Source organism: Cynocephalus volans, unplaced genomic scaffold (genome assembly GCF_027409185.1).
Source record: "Cynocephalus volans isolate mCynVol1 unplaced genomic scaffold, mCynVol1.pri scaffold_35, whole genome shotgun sequence".
In the NCBI taxonomy this organism is placed as follows: domain Eukaryota; kingdom Metazoa; phylum Chordata; class Mammalia; order Dermoptera; family Cynocephalidae; genus Cynocephalus; species Cynocephalus volans.
Window position 1 is genome coordinate 3,077,318 of NW_026902463.1, and position 23,660 is coordinate 3,100,977.

The 23,660-nt window shown below is 51.8% G+C and overlaps 1 protein-coding gene across 1 annotated transcript; it reads right to left on the reverse strand.

The window, feature by feature from the left end:
• Positions 1 to 9,045: 9,045 nt before the first annotated feature.
• LOC134369105 (PI-PLC X domain-containing protein 1-like) lies at positions 9,046 to 16,331 on the reverse strand. Its single transcript, XM_063085270.1, has 5 exons — positions 16,205 to 16,331; positions 15,256 to 15,373; positions 14,903 to 15,149; positions 12,543 to 12,744; positions 9,046 to 9,284 (listed from the first exon to the last, which is right to left on the reverse strand). Exons 1-5 carry the CDS (start codon positions 16,329 to 16,331, stop codon positions 9,046 to 9,048), a joined length of 933 nt encoding a protein of 310 aa, XP_062941340.1.
• Positions 16,332 to 23,660: the final 7,329 nt, after the last annotated feature.

The window sequence follows — 23,660 nt, forward strand, 5'->3', positions numbered from 1 at the left end:
TGGGGTCTCTCAGGCTGATAGTATTTGGGTTTTTTCAGGACAAGATTTTGGGTCTTTCGTGCTGAAGAGATTTGGGATGCTCAGGTTGAGAGGCTTTGGGATTCATCAGGTAAAGTGAATTTGGGGTCTCTCAGGATGAGAGGATGTGGCATTTTTGAGGCTGAGGAAACTCGGGGTCTCTCAGGCTAAGGAGATTTGGGGTCTCTCATTAGGGGGCATTAGGCTCTCTGACACTGACGTTATTTGGGGGTCTTTGAAGCTGAAGGACGTTTCCAGGCTGAGCAGGATCTCTAAGGTTGGGGAAAATTGGTCTCTCTGTGGCTGCGGTATTTAGGGTTTCCTAGGCTGCGGGGGTTGGGGTGCCTTAGGCTGAGGGGAATTGTGATTCCTCAGGCTTAGGGTGTTTGGGCTCTAAGCATTAGAGGATTTGGCGTTCCTGTGGGTGAACGGTAGATTTGAAGGTGTCTGAAGCTGAGGTGCGTCGGTGTCTCAGGCCGAGGGGGTTTGAGGTCAGTCCAGGTTAGCGGATTCGAGGTGTCTTGGGGATCAGGGGATCTGGGGTTTCCCAGGCTGAAATTTGAAGGTCTTGGGCTGAAGGTTTACAAGGGTTTCTTACTGCACGGCAAAGACTTCCCGAGTTCCTGTCAGTCTCCCTGGCTTTCTCCTGCCGCGCGGCCCACCCTGGCCTGGCGCCCGCTCGGATCCTCTCAGGAGGGAGACGACCGTTGAAACGGCCACGCAGCCGCCGGTACCACCAAACCGCCAATCCGAGCTCCCGCCAATAAGCGATCAGGAGGGGATAAAGGGGCAGGGAGTAGGGCGGAACCTAAACCTGTCAGTAATAGGCACCACTTCTTTCCCGCCTGGTGGACGATCCTGCCCAAAACCTCAGGCATTCGCCACTCTGGGTACTGCGCATGCGTCAGTCAAGAAGCCTCGAGTACTGAAGAGCAGTCTCTCAGGTCGTGACCGGCCTTACAGGCTTGTCATGAGGCCCAGATCTGGCTCTCAGCACTAGGGTAGCCTTGCCCCGTGGTCCTGTCCACAGGGGATCTCAAAGGGGTTAGGGTTAGGAGTTATGGTTAGGGTGAGTGTTATGGTGAGGGTGAGGGTTAGGGTTAGGGTGAGGGTGAGGGTTAGGGTGAGGGTGAGGGTTATGTTTAGGTTTAGGTTTAGGGTGAGGGTGAGGGTGATGGTGAGGGTTAGGGTGATGGTGAGGGTTAGGGTTAGGGTTAGGGTGAGTGTTAGGGTTCGGGTAAGGGTTACGGTGAGGGTGAGGGTTAGGGTTAGGGTTAGGGTTAGGAGTTAGGGTTAGGGTTAGGAGTTAGGGTTAGGGTTAGGGTGAGTGTTAGGATTAGCGTTACGGTGAGGGTTACGGTGAGGGTGAAGGTTAGGGTGAGGGTTAGGGTGAGGGTGAGGGTTACGTTTAGGGTGAGGGATAGTGTGAGGGTTAGGGTTAGGTTAATGGTTAGGTTTAGGGTGAGGGTTAGGGTTAGGGTGGCTCCAGAGGAGGATCCTACCTGCCACTTCCAGCTCCTTCTCAATTATGTTTCTGCAATGGGGAAAAGAGATAAATCTCCTGAAAACAGTGACTGATGTAGCTCCAAACTCTCAAAGAGGTGGACCCTTCCCACAAGTGTGGGCTGTATTTAGTGACGTCTTCCAAGAAGGACATCATGGGGGAGAGAGTCACTGAACAGGGACAAACCTGACAAACACTCTGCAGCCAGGTGGCCAGGATTGGCGTCCCCAATGGAGGGTCAGGTTGGCAGCAAGTGCCTTTGACATGAGGTGCTGAGGGGGACACCCTGCTCTGTGGTCTACCCCCAAAACCCTTAACCCCGTGTCAACCTGAGAAAATCTCCAGACAGAGGACATCCTACAACCATTGGAGCAGAAGAACTACACGCAGTCATAGCCAAGGAGCCTGAGATGTGAGGACTTTACGTATCTGTTTCTTCTGGGCATTGGGGCAGGAGGCCTTCAGGGAAAGCTAGTGAAATCAAACGAGGTGAGGAGTGACAAGCATGTAACAGTGTCGGCCCTCCAATGGGACAGGTGCCTACACTCACATCACGGGTGGACTGTGGGAAAAGGTGGCCAAGGGCCAGGGGCTACCCACTCCAACATCTGCAAGTTTTCTGAAAGTCTTAAAGTTTTCCAAAGTGAAAAGATTTTTTAAAAGCTTAAGTAACATCCAAACAAACCCCAAAACCTAGACATGAAGACCCTAATCTGTAAGTGGCACCTGTTTCTGGTGGCAGGATTACACGTGGCTTTTATTTTCCTCTCTTCTGTGTTTTCCAGACTTTGCATAAGGAACCTATGTACAGATACTTTTAAAATGAAGAAAAGCATCCTTTAAAACATGAAATCATTTACAAAAAATTTTTTAAAGATTTTTCAGAAGGATTAAACAGCTGGAAGCTTTGAATGAGGTGTCAGTGGATGGGTGGTCACACCCGGCACTCACCTTGTCCATGGATCTGGAGGGGCAGAGCAGGTACCTGTGGCCCCCGAGACCAGTCAGGCACCGAGTGGTGGTCCCCGTGTCACACAAGCAGTAGCCTAAGCGAGTCACGGCGGGTAGTGGGTGGGATCCGGACGCAGGGGCGATGGGTGGCCTCAGCAGCCCCCGTCCTCAGGTGCCCGTCTGAGACTGCACGCGGGGCAGCTCCTGCCCCCACCGGCCTGCAGTGACCGTGCAGGCCATCCACGGGTGTGGGGTTGGGGTCGGACTCACCTCAGCTCTGACGTGTGGCCCGTCCTGCATGATCTGATTGTCCATGTGAGGGATGTGAGCCACCCCGAGACGGAGCTGCAGAAAGCCAGCGTGCTGTCTGCCCTGCAGGGCCTAGGCCTGCCCGCCCCGCTCCTGGACTCCATGGTGGAAGTGCACAACAAGGGGGACCTGGTGCCTGGGTGAGCCAAAGACCCAGTGCCGGCTGAGCATTCCGTTCCCCAGGTGTGGCCAGCAGGCGGGCAGGGGTGATCTCAGGACAGTTCCTCGTTCCCAGCCTGGGGTTTGCCTCCGCCTCTGCCACCTCTTTTCACTCTTCCATGTCCTAACCATCCGGTGGGGCTGGTGTCTTCACCTTGCACCAATTAAAGTGTCACAAGCCGGCTGTGGGTGGGTGACAAGGGGACCCTCTTCTCGACAGGTCATCCCTGAGGCTGAGCCGGGTCTGTGTCCTCTCTGGGTCTGTGTCCTACCCTGGCAGGTACAGCCCCACAGAACCAAACGTCCTGGCTGTGTCCACCCTCCTGGGGCATGGGCTGGAGGAACTGAGAACTGAGCTGGAAGAGGCGGTTTTGAGAGCCACCAGGAGATGGGTCCTCACCCTCCGTGTCCGCCTGGCAGGGGCCCAGCTCAGGTGAGCGGCCTTGGCGGGCGGGAAAGGGTGATGACCTGGATCCCAGCGCCAGGCCCAGAACTGGGCCTTTGGGTGTTTGGGGAGAGCCACAAAACAGGCAGAGCACCCCCAGCTTTAGATGTGCAGGCATCAGCTGGGATTATTTTTTTTTAATTGATTATTCATATTCAAGGAGCACAGAGCTATCACCTCCTGTGCCCAAGATGTGATGATCAGATCAATACTCTCAGTGTGCCCCTCACCACAAATTGCAGTTATTCCCTGTGTCCCCACCCAACCTCTCCCCAGCGTCCCTCCCCCTGCCCCCCTCCACCCTGGCAACCCTAGGTCTGTTTTCTGACTCTGCAAGTAGCTGGGATGTTTCTGAAAGGACCTGAGCTGTGTTAATGACTCAGCCTGCGTACACCAGGTGCCTAATCTGTGCTCATGGACATTCTTGGGCTACAGGCTGTACCTCCCTGAGCAACACAAGGAGGTCTGAGCAGGGGCTTGGGGGTGGCTAGGCTGTCCTCCAGGGTATTTATGCTGAAACTGACCAAATGAGTGGAGGGTCCTCACGGTCTTCATGGAACGTGCTTCTCCGTCCCCAGCTGGCTGTAGAAAGAGGCAACTGTGCAGCAGGTGGACGTGATACCTGAGGACGGGGCAGCCGATGTTACAGTCACCATCAGCAACGCCACCTATGGCAAATTCTGGAAGCTCTTTCCGGAATGAAAAGACACCCTCGGCCAGCGAATCGCATTTTTCCAGCATCAGAGCAGAGCAGGCCACCTCCGCCTGTGTGTGCCTGGGCGTCTGCTGCCAATGACGACACCACGGTGGGGCTGGTGTCACCTCGGAGTGGGCGGCTGGAGTGTCAGCTCTGAACCATCCAGGCCAGCCATCAGTGCGTGGCAAGAACTGGTTTCCCTCTGGGATGTTTCAGTGACGAGGTATTAAAAGCTTTGTTCTGAGGCGCCTCAACTGGCATTTCTAGTTCTTTCAGCGCGTGCTGGGCACCGGGTGTTCACGGACTCAGAGACTGCCCTGCTGTCCCCTTGCTGGTGTCGAGACACAGCCCAGAAAGCTCCCCACAAAGGTAAAAGAGAAAGAAAACAGTTTTATTATTGGAAAAGCAACAAACCAGGAACACCGCTAAGAGATCGCAGAGACAGAGAGAATCTCACCTTCCTAAATGCAGGTGGATACAGCCCATCACATACACATCCATTGTCTTTACCCAAAAGAAAAGTGAAACTACTTACATCTTTTCAAGGAGTGGGAAATTACCTCTTAGAGCAAAACTCCAACAAAGGCAGGGAGACAGGGCCCCACTTAATGCTCACGTTGCACAGGAGGCTTCTCGGCTCCTGGAAAGACATTCATGGGATGCACAGCTGGCCCCAGGCTCATTCAGATTTTAAAGTGATCTGCAGAGTCGGAGACACTGAGGGAGCCCTGCGATGGCACGTTTTCCTAAGGAAATGCCTGAGAGAAGTCGGGTAGTGTCCTTTTTCCCTTTTGGCACTAAGGAAAAATCGTATTTTTTTCTTAGGTTTACATTCAACTTATAGTGGTCAGTGTTTTTGAGTTCCAGAATTCAGCATTCAGGGATAAGTTTAAAAAAAAACAAAAATAAATCTGTACCCCTCTCCTGAGTGTGTGAATGGGGTGCGTGTGAACTTCTCCAATGGCGGGCCAGGTGGCCCTGCTGTACACACAGCCCTGCCAGACACACGGCCCCTCCTGTTCCTTTCCACTCCCCCCAGCTCAGTACCTGTCCTTCCCACACCTCTCACAGGTGAGGAGTGTAGGCTCCAGGGCTGGGGCCGTGTCCTGGGACCCACAGGTGAGGACAGAGCTTGCACGTGGTCCCAGCTGCACCCTCTGTCTAGCCCTTTGTCCCCAGCCTCACAGGGTGGATGACACGTGCAGGTCGCCCAGGCTTTACTAAGTGGAGCAGAACAGCCCCCTCGTCTGGGACAGGGACCAGTAGGTGAGGAGACCACTGAAGGCCTCAGGACTCGGTGGCTGGAGACGGGTGCTTCCCCCAGCCCATCTGGTTCACTGGGATCTGCTGTGGAGGAGTCACTTCACCGCAACTTTGGAGACTCTCCTGTGGGCTGTGAAGCATCGTGCTTGGGCAGTGCCTCCTGGGGGCTCGTGGGGTACAGCCCACCTCTTGCCAGCCTGTGGCCATCCAGGGGCTGTGCCCACTGTGCTCCTAGGAGCTCTCCCAGACACCCCCTCCTGGGACTTGCAGGGCCAGATGGATCCCGAGACCTCTCCCCATCTGCAAGGCCAGCTTGTCCTCCCAGGTCTGGCTCCAGACTGTGTCTGGTCCTGTCCAAGTCTTCCCTGTCTGGGTGACACAGGAATGGCCGCACGGGGTCTGGTCTCCTGGCTGTCCTCCAGCACCCACCTGGCCACTCTCGTGGTCTCCACCCTGACTCAGACACTGAGGGAGAGCGTGGCCCCCACTGCTTCCTCAGGCACAGCCCAGTGAGAGACCCCCTGCAAGGAGCTCGGCAACACAGGGGCCTTCATGTGGGAAGCGAGAGGGTCTCAGGGAGCCCAGAGGGGAGGGTGGGGGCCTCAGGGAACCCAGGGGACAGGGTTGGGTGTCTCAGGGAGCCCAGAGGGGAGAGGGGGTCTCAAGGAGCCCAGAGGAGAGGGTGGGGCTCTCATGAAGCCCAGAGGAGATGGTGGGCATCTCAGGGAGCCCAGAACAGTGGGTAGTGGGCTTCGTGTGGGATAGGCACAGGTGTAGCACCCCGTCCTTCTCAGCTCCCAGTGTCTCCAGTCTCCTTGCTTTGCTGCTGGGCCTGTCCCTTCCCAGTTCCTCAATCTGGCTGTACCAGAGCACTGGGGTCCTGAGAACAAACCCCGTTGGGTGGGAGGAAAGCAGGACTCAGAGGAGGGGGTCTGCGTTGGGCTGATCCCCATGGGGGCCCCTCTCCCGGATCTGTCACGTGACGGGTTGCGAGAGAGCCCGAGGTGCACCCGTGTCACATAGGTCCCCTTGCAAACGTTATCGGGTAGTGACACAGAAGCTGCACTGTCTGCTATGAAGGCGGGAAGTTGGGCAGACTCAGCCCTGCACGGGGCTGGCGTTCTGTGCACAGAGCAATGGAGTCCCTCCCCGCCGGAAAGCTCTTTCTGACAGAGCATTTCTCTTTGAACTCAAAAGCTTCAGAAGTTCGTCTTTAAAATTCAATACACAATCTTTACTTAATGTCCCCATGGCGGAGCTTAAATCATGCAAAACTCAAAACTTTGACCCAATCCTTGAGTTTCTATGACAAAAGTAACCTGAGGAGGAGAGAGGCAAGATTTTATTGTTTTCTTTTAACTCTGTGATCTGAAAAAAGTGTTCAATCAAGGTAACATTTTCTAGATTCTTCCCATGGATTATTCTGAAATCTACCAAAATTGTCTTGGCTGTTTCCATGGTCACAAAAACCCATAAAGACATTTGACTTTAATTTCTTTTAATCTCTGGAATTAAACGAGTCATGCTGAATAGCACAGACGACGGAATCATGATACGGGTTTAGTGGAAACACTGGCCATTGTCACAGACTTATCCTTAAACGTGTTCCTTCATTTCCATCGTGCTCTTCCTGAGCATCAAGCTTTGGGCTGCTGGATCCAGGAAAGTCATGGGTCTGAGGTAGCCAGTGGGTGGTGGCCCATGAGTTTGTCCTCCTGGATTTCAGGTACCTTCATAGAATCATCGCAACTGGATACCAAAAGTATAAGCAGATTTTCCTCTGGAGAACGACTAATTGGATTCCAAACAACACACGTCAACGTAGATTAAAGAATTATTTTTAAGACTATCCTAAGAAAACCTGTCTTGTTCCAGAACATGGACAAACAAGAATCCCTAGCTGGGTACCCTCTTACGAGGGAACTGGAAGACAACTTATGTCTGGTATCCATTATGTGGCTGAGAATTTAAACCACCAGCTCTGAAAAACTAGATGTACAGAAGGAGGTATTTCTGTGATTTTGGGGTTTGTGAAACCTGGACCCCTCAGTATTGGGAAGTGAAGCAAAAACCCACTTGGAAAATGTCACATCACCCAAGGACGGCAGGCCACAGTGGGGGAGTCTCATTTGTACCCGTTGGCCTTTAAGTTTGGAGGTGACCAACTGCCAACACAGGCCAATGCCACTGAAAGAAGAAATTACTACATTAATCAAGAGGATGGGACCGTCACCGCACACGGGGCTGTGGGGAAAGCCCTGGTGTGTGTCAGGAGGCAGGAAGGGGCAACGGAGAGCCTGGGTCACAGCCTTTGCTGGAGCTTCCACAGGAGTGGAAGGCAGGCTGCGTGGACAGCTCGGGGCTGGTGAGTTTGTAAAACCACAGTGGGCTTCTTGCTGGGGGTCCTCTGCTGGCCTGATACCCAGCCCTGAGGTGACTGAGGGCAGGGAGATACTGGCTGGGTGTGTGACAATTAGGAAAAGGGGCTTCACAGGAGCAGAGTGCTCCGGAGCGGGTCGCTGGCTACCTTCAGGAGTTTGCTGGCCCTGGGAAGGGCAGTCTCTTTTCTCATCTGTAAGGCCCCCAAATGCCAGAGCATCCAGAATTTGAAATAGGAAAATGTAGTTAATAGAGCCGGCCCTGTGATGAAAGGTGCCAAACAGACAAAAATGTAATCTAAGAAAACACAGAACAGGCAGAAACGTTGGAAAACTGACAAACCCACCGTGGCCTTGGAGGAAAGGGAAGAGTTACTGGCAGGCAGAGAGGGTGGGACTGCAGGAAGGACAGGTGGGCTTGCATCTCAGCCGGCAACTGGGGACACCTGGCGGAGGCAGCGCAGCCTCTCACCTGGAGGGAGAGATGGGTGGACAGAGGAGGCCCAGGAAGGTTACTGGAAGTGGCAGGTGAGAGAGAAGACGTGAGAAACAGCTGTGACAGCGAGGTCACAGCATGGCTGTGGCACGGGGGCCCAAAATACCTGTGCTGTGCCGCTCACACCTGTGTTCTTACTCCTGCACATAAGAACAGCACAGGGAGGCCCGGGGGACACGTGAGGAGCGTGTGTTCGACACCGATCTCGTACACGGCCCGTCATCCCCATCTGTGTAAGTCCTCAAACATCTCATTAAATTTGTTCCTATGAACAGCTGGAACAGCCAAAGCAAAACCAGCGAGCACCCAAGAATCCCCTTGGCCTAGGGGAACAGTCTGTGATTTCATCAGAATTAAAAATAGGTAACCCTCGTTCTCTTTTAAAAAAATTTGTTTCTCGGTAGGATTTCAACCCCCTTAGTCCTACTCCGCCAGCATCACAATCGTGAGCACTTTAAGGAGTGCCTTGTCACTATTCAAACGTCACTGCACTGTGGTGCTCTCGAAAGTGGTCAGGTGAAGGACACACTTGAGGGTTGTCATTAACACCCACGCCACGGCCGCGGTGGTGGGAGAAGCCCACGTTTACAGGTGAGTCGCGTCTTCCTTTGAAGGTGCTGCCGCGTAGTCATCTTTAGCCATCAGCATGTACGTTGACTCCATCCCGCGTCGAAACTGGAGGGTAACGAGGGCAGGTGGCAGGAGGCCGTGCTGGCCTCGCCCCAAACTCCCAGACCCCTGCCCTCACTGGTACTTGGCCGAAACAAGAGCGCGATACTTGAAGGATTATGGTTGAATCTTCGAGCCGCCCCGTACTGAGCTTCGTCAGCACCAAAGCAGCTTCTCGTTGAGTCTGATGACGTCACTGACGAAACTGTCCGCGCCGATGAAGTCACCCGCGATGACGTTGGTGCACCGTGAGCCCAGCCCCGGGCACTGCGCTCGGACCCAGGTGCTCAGGTACGGCACTTCGGGCACCGTCATCTTCTGCAGGGACTCACACGGATGCACCAGGATGTATTCCAGGTTCTCCATAAGGTTGATGCCAGCCACAAACAACCCGCCTGAAATAAGGAAGTGGCAGAGCAATTATGCGACACACGCACGCTGCTGCATATGTCCCGTCTCACACTGCCACCGTCACCCGCCTGTCTTCCCCATTACCCATTTCAGAAGTTAGAGTTCTGACGGCACAATGCTCAGCAGAGGCCTCATATTAGTTGCACTTCGTTACAGAGGACGCTGGCCTGACCATAGGCCTCAAAGATGTCCACATCCTAATCCCCATGTGGTAGACAGAATAATGTCCCCAAAGATGCCCACGTCCTAATCCCCATGTGGTGTACAGAATTATGTCCCCAAAGTTGTGCATGTCTCAATACTTGGAACATATGAATATGTGACTTTACTCGGCAAAGGAGACTTTGCAGATGAGATTCAGTTGAAGATCCTGAGATGGGAGATTGTTCTGGATTATCTGGGCAGGTCCAGTGTCATCACAGTGTCTTTATAGGAGGGGGACAGGAAGATTTGAATACAGAAGAAGAGTAGGTGACGTGGAGAAGGAAATAGGTGGAGAAAAGGAGACTCGATTTGGGGCCCTAGGCCAAGGCCTGCTGTAGCCTCCAGAGGCTGGAAAGACAAGGAAACCCATTCTCCCTGGAGCCTTGAAAGAACCAGTCCTGTGACACCTTTTGAGGATTTCTGACCTCTGGAACCTTAAGAGAATAAAGTTCTCTGCAAATGTTTTTTCATTCTTATCTCCAAAGTCTCGAACCTTGTCAATTACATACACGTGAGAGGGCGAGATAGTAAAACAGCAGACAGCTGCTCCTGGTCTGTGGTGCCTGGTTTTGTGCTGTTCCCTCAGGACCCATCTCTCCTGGGTCACGCTTTGCAGTGTGAACAGCAGCACGTTGGGGCTGATCCAGCCCAACCCTAACCCTGTGCTGTGCGGGGCCCTTCATTGCTGCAGGCCTGTGATTCCTGCCTCTGAAGGACCCAAGATGTGGTTTGCAAAGCTGCTGCACCAGACGGACCCCAGTGGGTTTTTTAAAAATTGAGGTGAAATTTACATACTATAAATTCACCATTTAAAAGTGACCAATTCGGTGGGTTTTAGTGCATTCACTATATGTGCAACCACCACCTCTAACTAGTTCCAGAACATTCTCATCACCCGAAAAGGAGACCCCGTACCCGTTAGCAGTCAGTCCTCATTCCCCCTCCCCAGCCCCTGACAACCTGCTTTCTGTTTATGTGGATTTACCTGTTCTGGACATTTAATGTTAGTAGAATCCTACACTGTGTGGTCTTTTGTGTCTGACGTCTATCACTGAGCATCATGTGTTCAAGGTTCATCTACGCTGTAGCAGGTGTCAGAGCCCCGTTCCTTTTCATGGCTGCATAGTATTCCACTGTGTGGATACAGCACACTGTCTACTCACTCAACCCCAAGGGCCACCTGGGGTAACTCATCCCTGTAAACGTCCTGGGCCCCACCCATGACATAGGACCAGTCGATTCCAACGTCCAGCCAGGTTTGGGACCGCATTCCTCCCCCCCGAAATCCCATCCTCTGGAAAGTTTCTCATCACTGTGCTTGACAACACTGACCAAAATGGCCACAACATCAGGAACTCCTTTCTGTAAAGACAAACCACTGATCAAAGAACCACAGAAGGGCAGCACTGAGCACAAAACCCACCAAGGTGAACGGTTTTAGTGGAAACACTGGGGCAGGTGGAGCCGGCTGCAGGAAGCCTATGCTGGCTGGCATCTACAGCCCTCCAGCCCCGGTCCCTCTTTGCCTCTGTCCCTCCGTCAGGTGTCCTTGCACGCAGTTGTGGAGCCCCACTGGCCCATCACATTACTGGCTTGGGCAGACAGGGATAACACTCGCATGGTGTTAGCATGACAGGTCAGTGCTGGGTTTGTTACAAATGCAGTTGTAGATCACGCTGGCTCAGAGAAAAAGGCCAGAGGTGTTTGCTAAGTGTGGCCCAAGCAACAGCACACAAGGCACCAGGCCACCTGCTACTGGTTCATAGTGAGAATGATGGTGCCCCAGGTCCCTGGAGACCCAACAAGTCCAGCGAAGTCTGACAAACCACTAAGAAAAAGGGAAACGCAGTGGATAAAACAGGCAAATGGAAAAAGAAATGCACAAAAACACGCGAATCCCATGCCAGTCGTCACTCAGGGCAGAGGCCAGGCGCGGCCACTGGGAAAGGACGTGGGGACATTGAGCGTGTGAGGGGCTGGGGGCCTGGAAGATTCTGCACAATGCGTGTCAACTACCATGGTGCAAAACAGGACTCTGGGTGGGGTTTCATCAAATCATGCCACATGCATGAGCTACACACAGATGAGCAGCGAGGAAGGTCAGAACCAAATAAGATGTTAAACTTGATAGCAGAAGAGAGATGTTGACACACAGAGATTGAGATAGAGAGAGACAAACTGGGAGAGGCTGAGAGATAGAGAGAGAGATGGAGAGATGGAGAGAAAGAGAGACAGAGATAAACCGAGAGAGACAGAGAGACAAAGAAACTGAGAGAGACAGACAAAGAAACTGTGAGAGACAGAGAGACGGAGATAAACTGGAGAGACAGAGAGATGGAGATAAGCTGAGAGAGACAGAGGGCGTGAGCCGAGGTGGCACCGTCAGGGGCCAGGGCCAGGGCCTCGCTTCTCACCTGCAAAAGGGACTGCGTCCTGCACAGGATGCTTTGAGACTAACATGCTCAGGTCTGTACAGGACTTAGCAAGCGCGTGGTGTATACACATGTGCATCAAATACCAGTCCTTTGTAAGCATGTGTGTGCTATGGCGTCTGTGGCATGTTTCTGACACTGCAGATCAATATGGAGTGCTCTTGTTTGTGCCCTGGAGCTGCAGACTAGCAGCTGCCGAGCAGAAACGGGCATGTGGGACTGAGAGGGAGTGAGAGCTTCCCACGCCTCAGCACTGGTGTGATGTGTATGTGTGTATGTGTGCACACATCACACTTCAAAAAGATCTTGGGAAAACTGAATTGAAAGACAATATGAATCTGTGAATTTTTTGAAGTACTGTCATGTATACACACGCGTATGTACATGTGTGAGCATGTGTGTCCACACACACGTGCACATATATGTAGACATGCACATGTGCATATACATATGTGCACACCACACACACACACACACACACACACACAGTGACATGTATCACCTTTAAAATTCTTTCACTCAAAACTGAAAGCAAACGTGCCCCCAAGACTGCAGAAGTGTGTCACTGGCCTCAGTCTGGCCCTGTTCAGGAGTAGCTCCAGGTACATGGGCGGCTGCAGCTCTTCATGCCCTCCAGGTAGCGGATCAGCTCCTGCACCTTCACTTTGTTGCCCCACCAGTAGCAGACCCCCGGTGACAGCTCCCTGTGCCAGCACACGGTGTCCTCGTCCTCGTAAAAGATGATCACCTGCTGGCTCCGCGCCCACAGCAGGCGCAGTGTCGGCACCTCCTGGAAGGGACAGAGTTTCTGGGTGCCAAGTGAGAGGCACCCACAGTGCGTGGCTCCCACACTCTGACCAGCCCACGATGCCCACCCCAAGCCCCCAGGACCCGCTCTGAGACCTCTGTTAGCGATTCCAACAACAGGGAAGGTTGGTTTCCGCTGCAGATGTCCCTGTCAAAGGACAGAAAGTGTCTCCCGAGGCGGAGACTCCCATTTTACTGAGGGGGCTCCACAGCAAGGCCTGTCCTCTGTCAGGACCCCAGGCAGAGAGGGTGGGAGGGCAGGGACCCCACGCCTCCTCTGGGAACTCTACATAACAGAACGTCCTGCGGGCTCATGGCACCACCAACTGACTTTATGCCCTCTCGGTCTGGAGTCCAGAAGTGTGACATCCAGGTGTGGCAAGGCTGTGCTCCCTCCAGAGGCTCTGGGGGAGGATCCTTCCTGACTCTTCCAGCTCCTGGTGGCTCCAGGCATCCCTGGGCTTGTGGCCGCTTCACTCCAGTCCCTGCTTCCATTTTCACGTGGCTTCTCCTCTGTGTCTGTGTCTCCTATTCTGTCACTTATGAGGACACCTGTCATTGGATTTACGGCCACCCTAATTCAGGATGGTCTCAACTAATTATACCTGCAAAGACCCTCTTTCCACATAAGGTCCCATTCTCAGGTGACACCATTCTCCCCACTGCATCAGGTGTTATTACACCTAGTCGTGCCTCAGGCCCAGGCCTGAACCAGGGAGGTCTCTCCTCTCTGAAGTCCTGACAGCACCGCACAGCCAGGCCATTCGAGCGGTAGGATTGAGGCCGTTGGAGGAGTCTAAGTGGCAGAACAACTGGCAGCTCTCCGGAAAAAGTACAGATCAGATCCTGCTCCACCAAAATAAGTGTATGAATCAAAGATTTAAATGTCTTTTTAAAGGTTATAGAATTCTGGAAAGAACGAACAGGGTCAGCAAACACATGGAGGAATCTCAACAGCATTGCAGAGGGAAAGCAGCAGATACCTGGGTATATTCTGTAGGATTTCCTCGGTGGAAAGTTCTAGAAGAGGCAAAAGGAACCTGGAGTGGAAGAAGTCAGGACATGGATTGCTTTGGTGGGGAGAGTGCTGACTGGCAATGTTTCGGGGGACAGATGGATGCACACGATTCAACAACCACGGTAAAAAAAAACCCAAAAAACAGAAACAAAAACAGACGGACGTATAAACATAATGTTGTCCACCCACACAGTGGAATATTACACAGCCATGAAAAGAGTGAAGCTCTGACACCTGCTGCAACATGGATGAACCTTGAACACATGATGCTCAGTGACAGAGACCAGACACAGAAGACCACACAGTGTGTGATTCCATTTACATGAAATGTCCAGAACAGGCAAATCCACAGAACAGGAGCAGATTAGTGGTCACCAGGGGCTATGGAGGGGGGAGGGGGGAGGGACTGCTGATGGGGATGGGATCTCCTTTTGGGGTGGTGGGAATGTTCTGGAACTAGATAGAGGTGGTGGTTGTACAACATTGTGGATGCACTAGATGCCCCTGAATTGTTCACCTTAAATGGGTGACTTGTGTGGTGTGTGAATTACATCTTGATAAAGCATGAAGAATAGAGTGTTCAGGGGCAGATGTCACACCTGAACGCACTGGTTATGAGCTCCTTTGAAAGAGACACCACTACGTCCCTTTCCTGTCTCCCTCTCTTGCTCCACGTTGCATTTCAAGACCAGCCCCCTCATGCTGAACGAGGTAGGGAGCCAGGAGGGCAGACCCAACTCGGCTGGCCCTGCGGGCAGCGGTGCCAACCGAGGGTAGCATGGGGAAGCCGTGCTGGGCACCTTCCAGAACCTGCCACAGGAGGCTCAGCCATCGGGAGAGGTCTGATGAGCAGCACATCTTGCTGAAGGGGAGATCTGATTCTGCAGGTCTAGGGAAACCCCAATTCCTGAGCTGAGCCACAGACCACCCTGGAGCATCAAGGGCCACAGGTCAGCTGGCCTGACCCTTGGCCTGGTCCTCTGCCACCAGGATGTCTGAAGGTTGGAAGGGGAGTGTCTCCTGGGAGACGAGACTGGGCCCCTTTACAGAGGAGGCTTGTCCCCCCTTCCGCCTCCAAACTGCCTTCCTCCCAGCTGGGCCCACCTGCCGGTCACCTCAGGTGGCCCTACCCCAACCGCACCTGGCCACACCTGGTGCTGGAGCTACTTGGACCCACGTCCTTGATGGGCCTGAGGTTGGCCAGGAGGTGAGCGAATAGCCCGCTTCCTTGTTTACAGAGCATTGAGGATCCCAGAGCCTCACTGTTCAGGGTACTTGACAGGACCTTTCTTCCTTGAGGTGTGCACTGGCCCTTCCCACAGTGGGGGTGCTGGGCAGATCCAGAGAACAGAATGTCCCCCAGCTGAGCCTGTGAGCTGTAGTGCCTCCTGGGGCGGTGAGCAGAGAAACCCAATAGGCATCAAGGAAACGAACCCCAGCACACAAAACTGCATCTTGGAGAGAAATGCTGTCTGACTGAGTGTCCAGGCTCACGTGAATGGGTCGCAGACAGCAGGAGAGGCCCAGGCACAAAGGCAGGCTCTGCTGAGAAGAAGCTCGGCCCCCTCGTAGCTGGAGGGCCACATGCGCAGCACCACAGAAAGCATCCCACCTTCACGCAGGTGCAGTGGGGGCTGTCAGTGGCGGTGCTGGCGGTGGGGATCCAGGCTCACCAACACCATGGTGGAGGGTGAACCACATGTGCTCGAGTTCATGGGCACAGGTGGGACACCATGGCCCCTCCCCCTGGGATCCCCATACCTGCAGTGGCCACCGTGGCCTTTGCTGCTATAGACTCGTGTCAAGCATTCTTCTTTTGATTAAGAAGTCCCTGAGCATTTAAGTTTGCCCTGCTGGTGGGCCAAACCTGACACTGGAACTCCAAGCACAGAAGATGCTCAATGCACCTTTGACGGGGATGATGAATGCAGCAGTGAGGGGCCTGGAACTCCCACCGGTGTCCTCAAAGCAAGGACAGACTAGTCACAGGGATCATAGCCACTAATGCCTCAGCCGTAATGGCTGCCAAAGCTGTGCTGTCCTGGGGTACACCACGTGCCCTCTGCAGCCAAATCAAGATGAAGGAGACAGAGAAGGACAGGTGTATGTATATGTGCAGGCATGTGTGTACATGCTTGTGCATGCATATGCTTCTGCATACATGTAGATGTGTGTACACATGTGCGTGGAGATGTGTGCAAATGCGCATACCTGTGTGTACGTGCACATGCTTGTGCATAAGCACATTTGTGTGCATGTGTACACGCGTGTATTTGTGTGCTCACGTGCATGTGTGTGCGTGCATACGCATGTGTGCAGATGTGTGCACATGTGTGCATCTGTGTGTACGCGTGTGTGTGTGTTTTGCGGGGTTCCCCACACCCAGGACTGATCCTGCAGCCGGCATCCCTGCTTGGGAATGCAGAGAAGACCTCGCCCTCACCTGGGAAGGAGAGGTGGTGGAGGGGCACGTCCCACAGCTGGGGGCACAGCCCCGTCATCCAGTCCGCGTTGGCGTTCCCACAGCGCAGGCTCGGGAAGCTGCTGGCAGCGCTCACCTGGCCGCCCATTGCAAGCAAGCCCTGTGCAACCCGAGGAAAGAAAAGTGGTTTTTTAGGGTGAAAACTTGTGCTGGTTACACAGGTGGCATGGCTTTGAAATAAAAAAGAATCAACAGACTTCCCCAGAGGAGGACAGGGTGGTCTGGGCTGTGGGGAGATCGGAGATGGGTTCTTGAGGACGGGGGAGGGAGAGAGAGGAGGGGGGGTCCTGAGAAACATGCAGGGGACCAGAAAGTGCCCCCCAATACCCACGGTAGATAAGGACTGTTCTGAGCCAAAGACACTTGAGAAACAGCTGCCCACACCGCCCCGTGTGTGGAGGAGTGAGAAGCTCTGGTCCCAGTCACCAAGGCGACCTGCACGCTCTGCAGCCCAGAGACTCACCGAGAGGAATCCACTGAACAAACCTCCTACAACGACCCATCTACCTTTAGTTTCCCCAGATACTTAGCACCCCCCCCCCAACACACATACACATGATTTATGGCTCCGAGAAGCTCAGATCCCTTCCTTTGTCTAGTCCCCTCTCCACAAACACGTCACCCTTTGTTTAAGAGACCATCTCTTGGGGTTTTCATTTCATTTCTGTGAGGGCACCACATGCATATGAAATAAACCTTTTCCCCTGTTCATCTGTCCTTTGTCAGTTTATTTTGCAGGACCCTGTTCACAAAACCTAAGAGGGTAGAGAAAGGGTTTTTTCCCTTCGTCTTCACACAGAATAGAGAGAGAGAGAGAGGGAGGGAGAGAAAGAGAGGTGCCCAGAGCCACCTGGGGCACCCCCACACTAAGAGCCCACAAAGCCCCTTTGCTGGAGTGGCTGAAGCATGTGTCCTGCCTCCAGGGGAGCGCTTGCCCTCAGATCACACACTAACTCCACCCCACAATCCAGGACTGTGGAAAGGGGCGCAGCGGTGAATCTGCAGGGTCTCCCGTGTGGGGTCTCCTGGGTGCGGGGTCTTCCAGCTGCAGCATCTCACAGGTGTAGGGTCCCCCTTCCTGGCTATGGCACAGCCTTTCAGGGCCCTGCCTGGGGGAGCACTGGGCTCCACACCTCCCAGCCTGGCCCCGTGGCTGCTCTGCCTCCATCTGTTGGGATATCAGGCTCGGGTGCAGGAAATCTTTCTGACTTATAAAAAAGAGGATCTGGGTAATAAAAAAGTAAAGAGTTAAAAACTGGGGCCTTTTTCTAAATAATGCCGGGTATTTGCCCAGATCTTGGTTTCCCCAAATCTTTCTTTGCTTTGATTAAGAGAATCCTGGAGCAAATGTCCCACCTGCCTCTGTTTGCTAAAAACAAGTTTCCAGATAGGCTATGAGTTTTAACTATGGACCTTCTCACTAGGTTGAAACTGGGTTTACATTGAAGTGTTAATTTAGATTTGCATTCTTTCTGCTTTACTCTCCAACCTCTGATGGCTTTTTCCTGCTCAGACCTTTTACAGAAACACGTCTCCTTCAAAGAACCCGCAAAACACTGAGGGCAGAAGGAAGCCGGAAGAGACATGTGCTGCTAAACTGTGACCCCAGCTGCTGCCCTTGGACATCTGCAATGTGCGTGCCAAATACCTGTGCACAGTCATCAACTTGCTCTCACGATAAGCAGGCAGGTGACTGTGCACTACCAGCCACGCCCTGCACAGGTGACACAGCCTGAGCATCAGGTCCACACTGCTCGGTGGGGACGCCTGGGCAGGACCAGAGCCTTCACCCATGGCCATCTGATGCCAAAGCCACCCTGTCCATGAGGTCCCCTGACTTACAGTGTCCAATGGGACACTGTTACTGGCTGAACTGTGTCCTTCCAAAACTCCTGTGTTGAAGCTCTGACCCCCAGAACCTCAAATGTTACTGTGTTTGGAGACAGGGACTTTAAGAAGGTGATTAAGGTAAAATGAAGTCATTGGGGTGTGTCCTAATCCTGTAGGACTGGTGTCGCTATAAAAAGAGGAGATGAGGACACAGACATGCACAGAGGGACGACCATGTGAAGACATAGGGAGAAGACGGGATCTACAAGCCGAAGAGAGAAGGCTCAGGAGAAACCAGCCCTGCCACGCCTTGATCTCAGACTTCAGCCTCCAGGACCGTGAGAGATAAATGTCTGTTGTTTAAGCCGCCCCGTGACATTTGTGCAGCAATCGTCCAGGTGGAGTCTGCCAGGTGGCACGCAGCAACTGGTTCACCCAGCACCCACCATCAGCAACGATGATGCCTCTTCCTCTGGCACCCCCTCACGGAATCTGACGTGCCTGGGGACAGGGCCAGGGCTCAGAGCCTGGAACCCCATCCTCAGGACCCATGGGGGTGACCTGTTGGTTATTAGTCCAATTAGACTCATTCTCAAATGACTGCTGCGTCTTTTAACATCCAGCTGCAGCACTGACGGAACCCTTTCCCCTCTCCAGTCCTGTCCCAGATGGGACTGAGACCCTCAGACTAATTTTGTGAACAGGCTTCTCTGCAGGGCTGCCCGGGAATCTCACAGGGATCAACTTGCCATCTTGTTTCCAGAGGAAAAGACTCTCAAGCTTCAAACACCACCTGCACCCCAACCCTTGTGAAGGCTGGTGCCCCCAAATGGTAGGTACTCGATTATCCCTTCACCAAAGCCCAGTGTTAAATTTTCAGGAATTGCGTGAACCGGTTGTGCAACGCAGCTATTACCAGAAATTAAATTAAGACCCTACACTTGAATAAGCAATATTAATAACAAAGTTATATTAACGAATACTCAAAACTCAACACTTCTAGTTATTGCACTGCGTTTTACTGTTATTTCTGCTCCTGCCGTTATTTACATAGTATAGGCACGGTGGAAACACTAACGGTGAGCCATCGCCCTCCGCCCCGCAACTCCATGGTCAACAAACTAGCCTGAAATTGTCCATGGTGGGAAGATTTACACGACAGAAATTGGCGGGCCTTGATTTATTCTTTTGTTAACTGCCTAGACTTATGAAAGTGATGGAGAAAACGTTAATAATGCAGATTAAACTTAAAAGTGTGTGTGTGTGTGTGTGTGTGTGTCTGTGTGTTTGTGTGTGTCTGTGTGTGTGTGGCTGTTATACAGTAAATAGCAGTATTCATAAACAATTTGGTATTTAAATACAATTATCCAGTTCAGCAAAGAGGTTGACCCATCACTGAGGAATGAGTGAGTTTTTCTCACAGTCAGGTTTGTAGTCTTACTAATTAACTTAAAAGAATAGAAGTACCAACCAAGCTTCATCACGTGGGAAATACACTCATTGGTCGATGGCAACCGTAGCTTGGCTAATCATCCAAGAGTTGAGCAAAAATGAACAAAAGCATCATGACACTCAGTTGGCTATGTGAAATTTCCAATGAAGGGTATCATCTGTTATTATTTTGGGGTAACTGTGTGCACACACCCCTCATATCAGTTTATATAAATGTATGTATCTGTGCATGCTTCCTTTCTTTGGAGAGTCACTTACAGTAAGACTCTTGTGTATTATTAGTCTATCAGATAAGAGTAATATAGTATTTTCCTTTGTTAATTGTGTGGTACACATCCTTTGTATCAGCTTACATAATAAACTATGTATGTGTGCATGCATTTTTCCTGAAGAGCTGCTTCTAGATCATTTACCAGCACACCCCTGCCTGCAGGCCCTTCACCTAGCCCTTGGTAAAACTCACACTCTGCAAGTCTCACCTGAAATACCAATTAGACTGCAAAAAAGACCAGAGGATCAAGGTGACAGGGGTTCTCCAAACTTTCACCTCCAATTTCCAACTTGCTGCTAGGATAAAACAGGATAAAAATGGCCCCTCTGTGTATGCAAAAATGTCAACGTAGGCAGTGAACAGAGTATAAGGGAGGAAAAAACTTGACCCTCTAAAGTTCTGTAACTGCAGCCTGCAAATTAAAGTGACAAAAGACAGATTAACAGAAGAAAAGGCATGCAAATGTTATTTCACATGCACAAGGTCTTCACAGAAAAGTGAGAAACCCAAAGGAGCAGCTAGAACCAGGGGCTCAAAAACAATTTTAATAAAGAGTAATAAATTGTGCAGAAGTGACTGGCTCCTAGGAGTGGTAAATTGTGGGAAGGTGACTAGAAAGTGGTAAGGGTGGTTTAGTAAGACTGTTCTGCATATGCATCTCAGTGCAGTCTCTGGTGTTTCTGGAACAGAGAGGGTAACACCTTCACAGATGGAAATGTATGTCAGCTTCACAAAGGGAATGTATGTCCTATCTTTAGGCATAAAGGGGTGGGCAAGAGAGCTCTTGTGTGACAGCTCTTCCTCAATACCTTCAGCTCAGAATATACCTTATGTGAAAGTGGCATATTCTGATCCCCTCAAATATATCCTGCTAGATGTAGGAGTGGAAACATGGGTGTCCAAGTGGCAGTCTTAACATTGTCATGATAAAGCCAAGGCCATCGCATAAGAAGTCAACAAGAATACTGCAGCTAAGGAACATTTATGTGCAGGAGTAACCCCATTATCCTTGGAAGAGAAGGTGTCACTCAAGTGAACCACGATATCTCTCAAACCCCAGAATGGATGGATGGATGGGTGGATGGATGGGTGGATGGATGGGCAGGTGGATAGGTGGATGGATGGGTGGAAGGGTGGGTGGATGGGTGGATGGATAGGTAGATGGGTGGATGGATAGGTAGATGGGTCGATGGGTGGATGGGTGGATGGGTGGATGGGTGGATGGATGGATGGATGGATAAATGGTGGTGTTGATTGTTCAATGGATGTGTTCATGTATAGTTCGATGAATGGATGAATAGATGGATGGAGAGGTGAATGCACAGATGAACAGGTCACTCAGCAGCTCATCACACAGAGGGACTCTTAAGCCCCACCGACACAGAAATTCTGGAGTCACCCCCAAAACAGGGGGCTTGTCTACCTAGCATTGTCCTAGTAGCTGGACTGTACACACTCAACACGTATTTCTTGACCCTTGAGGAAGATCAGGACATGCCACCCACCCCAAGATATGCCATTTTAGCACAAGAGTTATTTTGAACCCGAGGCATTTGATTTCCTGAATTCCCATACCTGTCTGAAAGCAGAGCCTCCCAAAAAATCTCAGTTGTCATAAATACACTCCCAGGACCCACTGCAGGTCTTCCCTGCACAGAGAGAATTCAGCACCACCCCCAGCAGACCCTGCCACACCCCACTACACTCTCTCTCATTCTCCTGAGGGCCCTTTACCTGTCCAAAAACATCCTCTGCTCTTCTATATGTGTCTTTTCCCTCCCTTCTCTTTCCTGTATTAAGGTAGGTGCGCAGACCCCAAATTCTATCATCCCTTTGAGTTATTGATTCGTGAGTATTCGCGTGTTAATAAACATACTTGTTTTGTTCTGGATAATCTGCCTTTTGTTAGTCTAATTTAAAAGGCCCCAGCCTGAGAACCTAAGAGGGCTGGAGGAATGTCAGGCTGTTTTACCTGCTGGTAATCCTGCCGACTGGGCCAGTGTCAAGATAGGTCTGGATCTGGAGCACACAGACCCCTCAAGCCTGTTGTCCAGATTGGGTCAAAAACCCCTCAAGTCTTAGGCTGGGTCCCCAGGCCCCTCACATGCCAGGCTGGGTCACCAGACCCCTCAAACGCAGATCTATGAGCTAGATAACCAGCCAAAAGGTCCTTGGAGCCGTAGGCTTGAGAGCATGGCTGCACACTAATTCCACCCACCCACACACACAAATTGCTTACAAAGAATGGCCCACACCACCCCCAACTGTACCTAAGGCTAGGGGTCCTGATTAAATTATCCTATTTTTCCAACAGGGGAAAAGAGCTTTCTCCGTCCCCACACCCTCAACCTGTACTTGTTGAACAAACAAACCTCACACCCAGACACAGTCACAAGCGCCTGTCCATGTTAACAGCTCTTCCACCCTGACAGGTGCACAGAAATTTTTATGTGTAGTATGTGTGACTCCTGCAGGAAAATCCAGGTATGATGTAAATTTTTAGAATGGGAAACAGCTGCCCTTCCCTGAGCCTCTCCAGACCCCTTGGCCCATGCACTTTTCTAGCAGCCTCAAACGAACTCGCTGCTCACAATGACGTTAGTGACAGCAGACTCAGGAGCACGGGTCGTGGTGGAAATTGTTCCACTAATTGCATATAGTTTTACAATTTTAATCCCCAACCAAGTAAAATCATTTCTGGGCCTTATCCACATCGAGACAGACAGAAAAACAAGTCCACTTGTAATGCGAGTGACTAAAACAGTGAGCTTGAGAGTTTTGCCCTCAAGTACAAAGAACACCCCATCCTGGGCTGCACATTCAGCACGTGAGGGTGAAAGGGACCTTAGCCAGAACAACAACCATCTTTGGGGTAACTAAAATCCAGCAGAATTTCAGTCAGCCCTTAACTTGGGAACTGATAATCATCAATTCCTTGAGGTTAGCAGAAGAATCGAGAGGCTGCAGGAGATGTGATCACCCCTTATGCTGATTTACGTCAGAGGTTGTGCGCCTGCAATTAAGGACTGAAACTGGGTTTCTTGTTTTTCTTACCCAAAGGAGAGATAAGAGAGAGGCAGACAGCCGAGCTGGTTGTCAACTCCCCTCTCACTTAAAGGAAAACTGCATTCATGCTCATTAGAAATCCAAGTCAGGTATATTTCTGATGTCTGACTAAGGTTGTTATCCCTGAGCTCTCCCGAGGAGATAAGGACTCCAACCTCGAGGTGACATCAAAGACTTGAAGCTGAACACAGACTCTGTGACACTGAAGTTTCCAATCCATCACGGGACCCTGACATTTGACTCAGACCATCTGCTGCTCCCAGACCCTTCCCCCACTTTTTCTTAGAACAAAGACCCTCTCCTCATCTTCCCACCTCTTCCCCTTTATAAACCCCAGAACAGGCATCAGAAGGGGGGATGATTTTAGCCTGGTCACCCCCAGATGCCGGTCATCTGAATAAACCTTTAATCCTTGCACAAACTCCTGGACTTTCCAGTCATTTGTTTAATGATAGAGGACAAGCCGAGCCTGGCCTGTCGGTGACAAGGGCTGTCGAAACTGAAAATAGGAGGCTCGGTCCTCCCGGCCGAGACTAAGGGAACAGACTTCCTTGTCAAAGCATTTACCTCGGGTGACTCGGTCCCTCGTAAGCTCTTCCTCTGAAACGTCCTTAAGTCTCTTACCGGCGGAGCGAGCCTTCGGCCAGGTCCGCAGCTCAGGAACGTTTCCTGCGGGTATCCTGGGAGCCACCTCTGAGGAACGCGGTGATCAGAGAACACAACAAATGGCTGGTTCCCGGGAGAAGAAAGTCCGAAGTCACCTCTGGTCATAAAGATAAGACAAATCAGTCATGAACA

Excerpts from the sequence above, each read along its gene's own strand:
- LOC134369105 (XM_063085270.1), bottom strand. The coding sequence starts at position 16,331 with ATGGGCGGCCAGGTGAGCGCTGCCAGCAGCTTCCCGAGCCTGCGCTGT. Across the intron at positions 15,374-16,204 it reads CCACCACCTCTCCTTCCCAG|GTGGGATGCTTTCTGTGGTG; the intron begins GTGAGGGCGAGG and ends ACCTGCGTGAAG. Across the intron at positions 12,745-14,902 it reads CCAGCACCAGGTGTGGCCAG|AAACTCTGTCCCTTCCAGGA; the intron begins GTGCGGTTGGGG and ends CTTGGCACCCAG.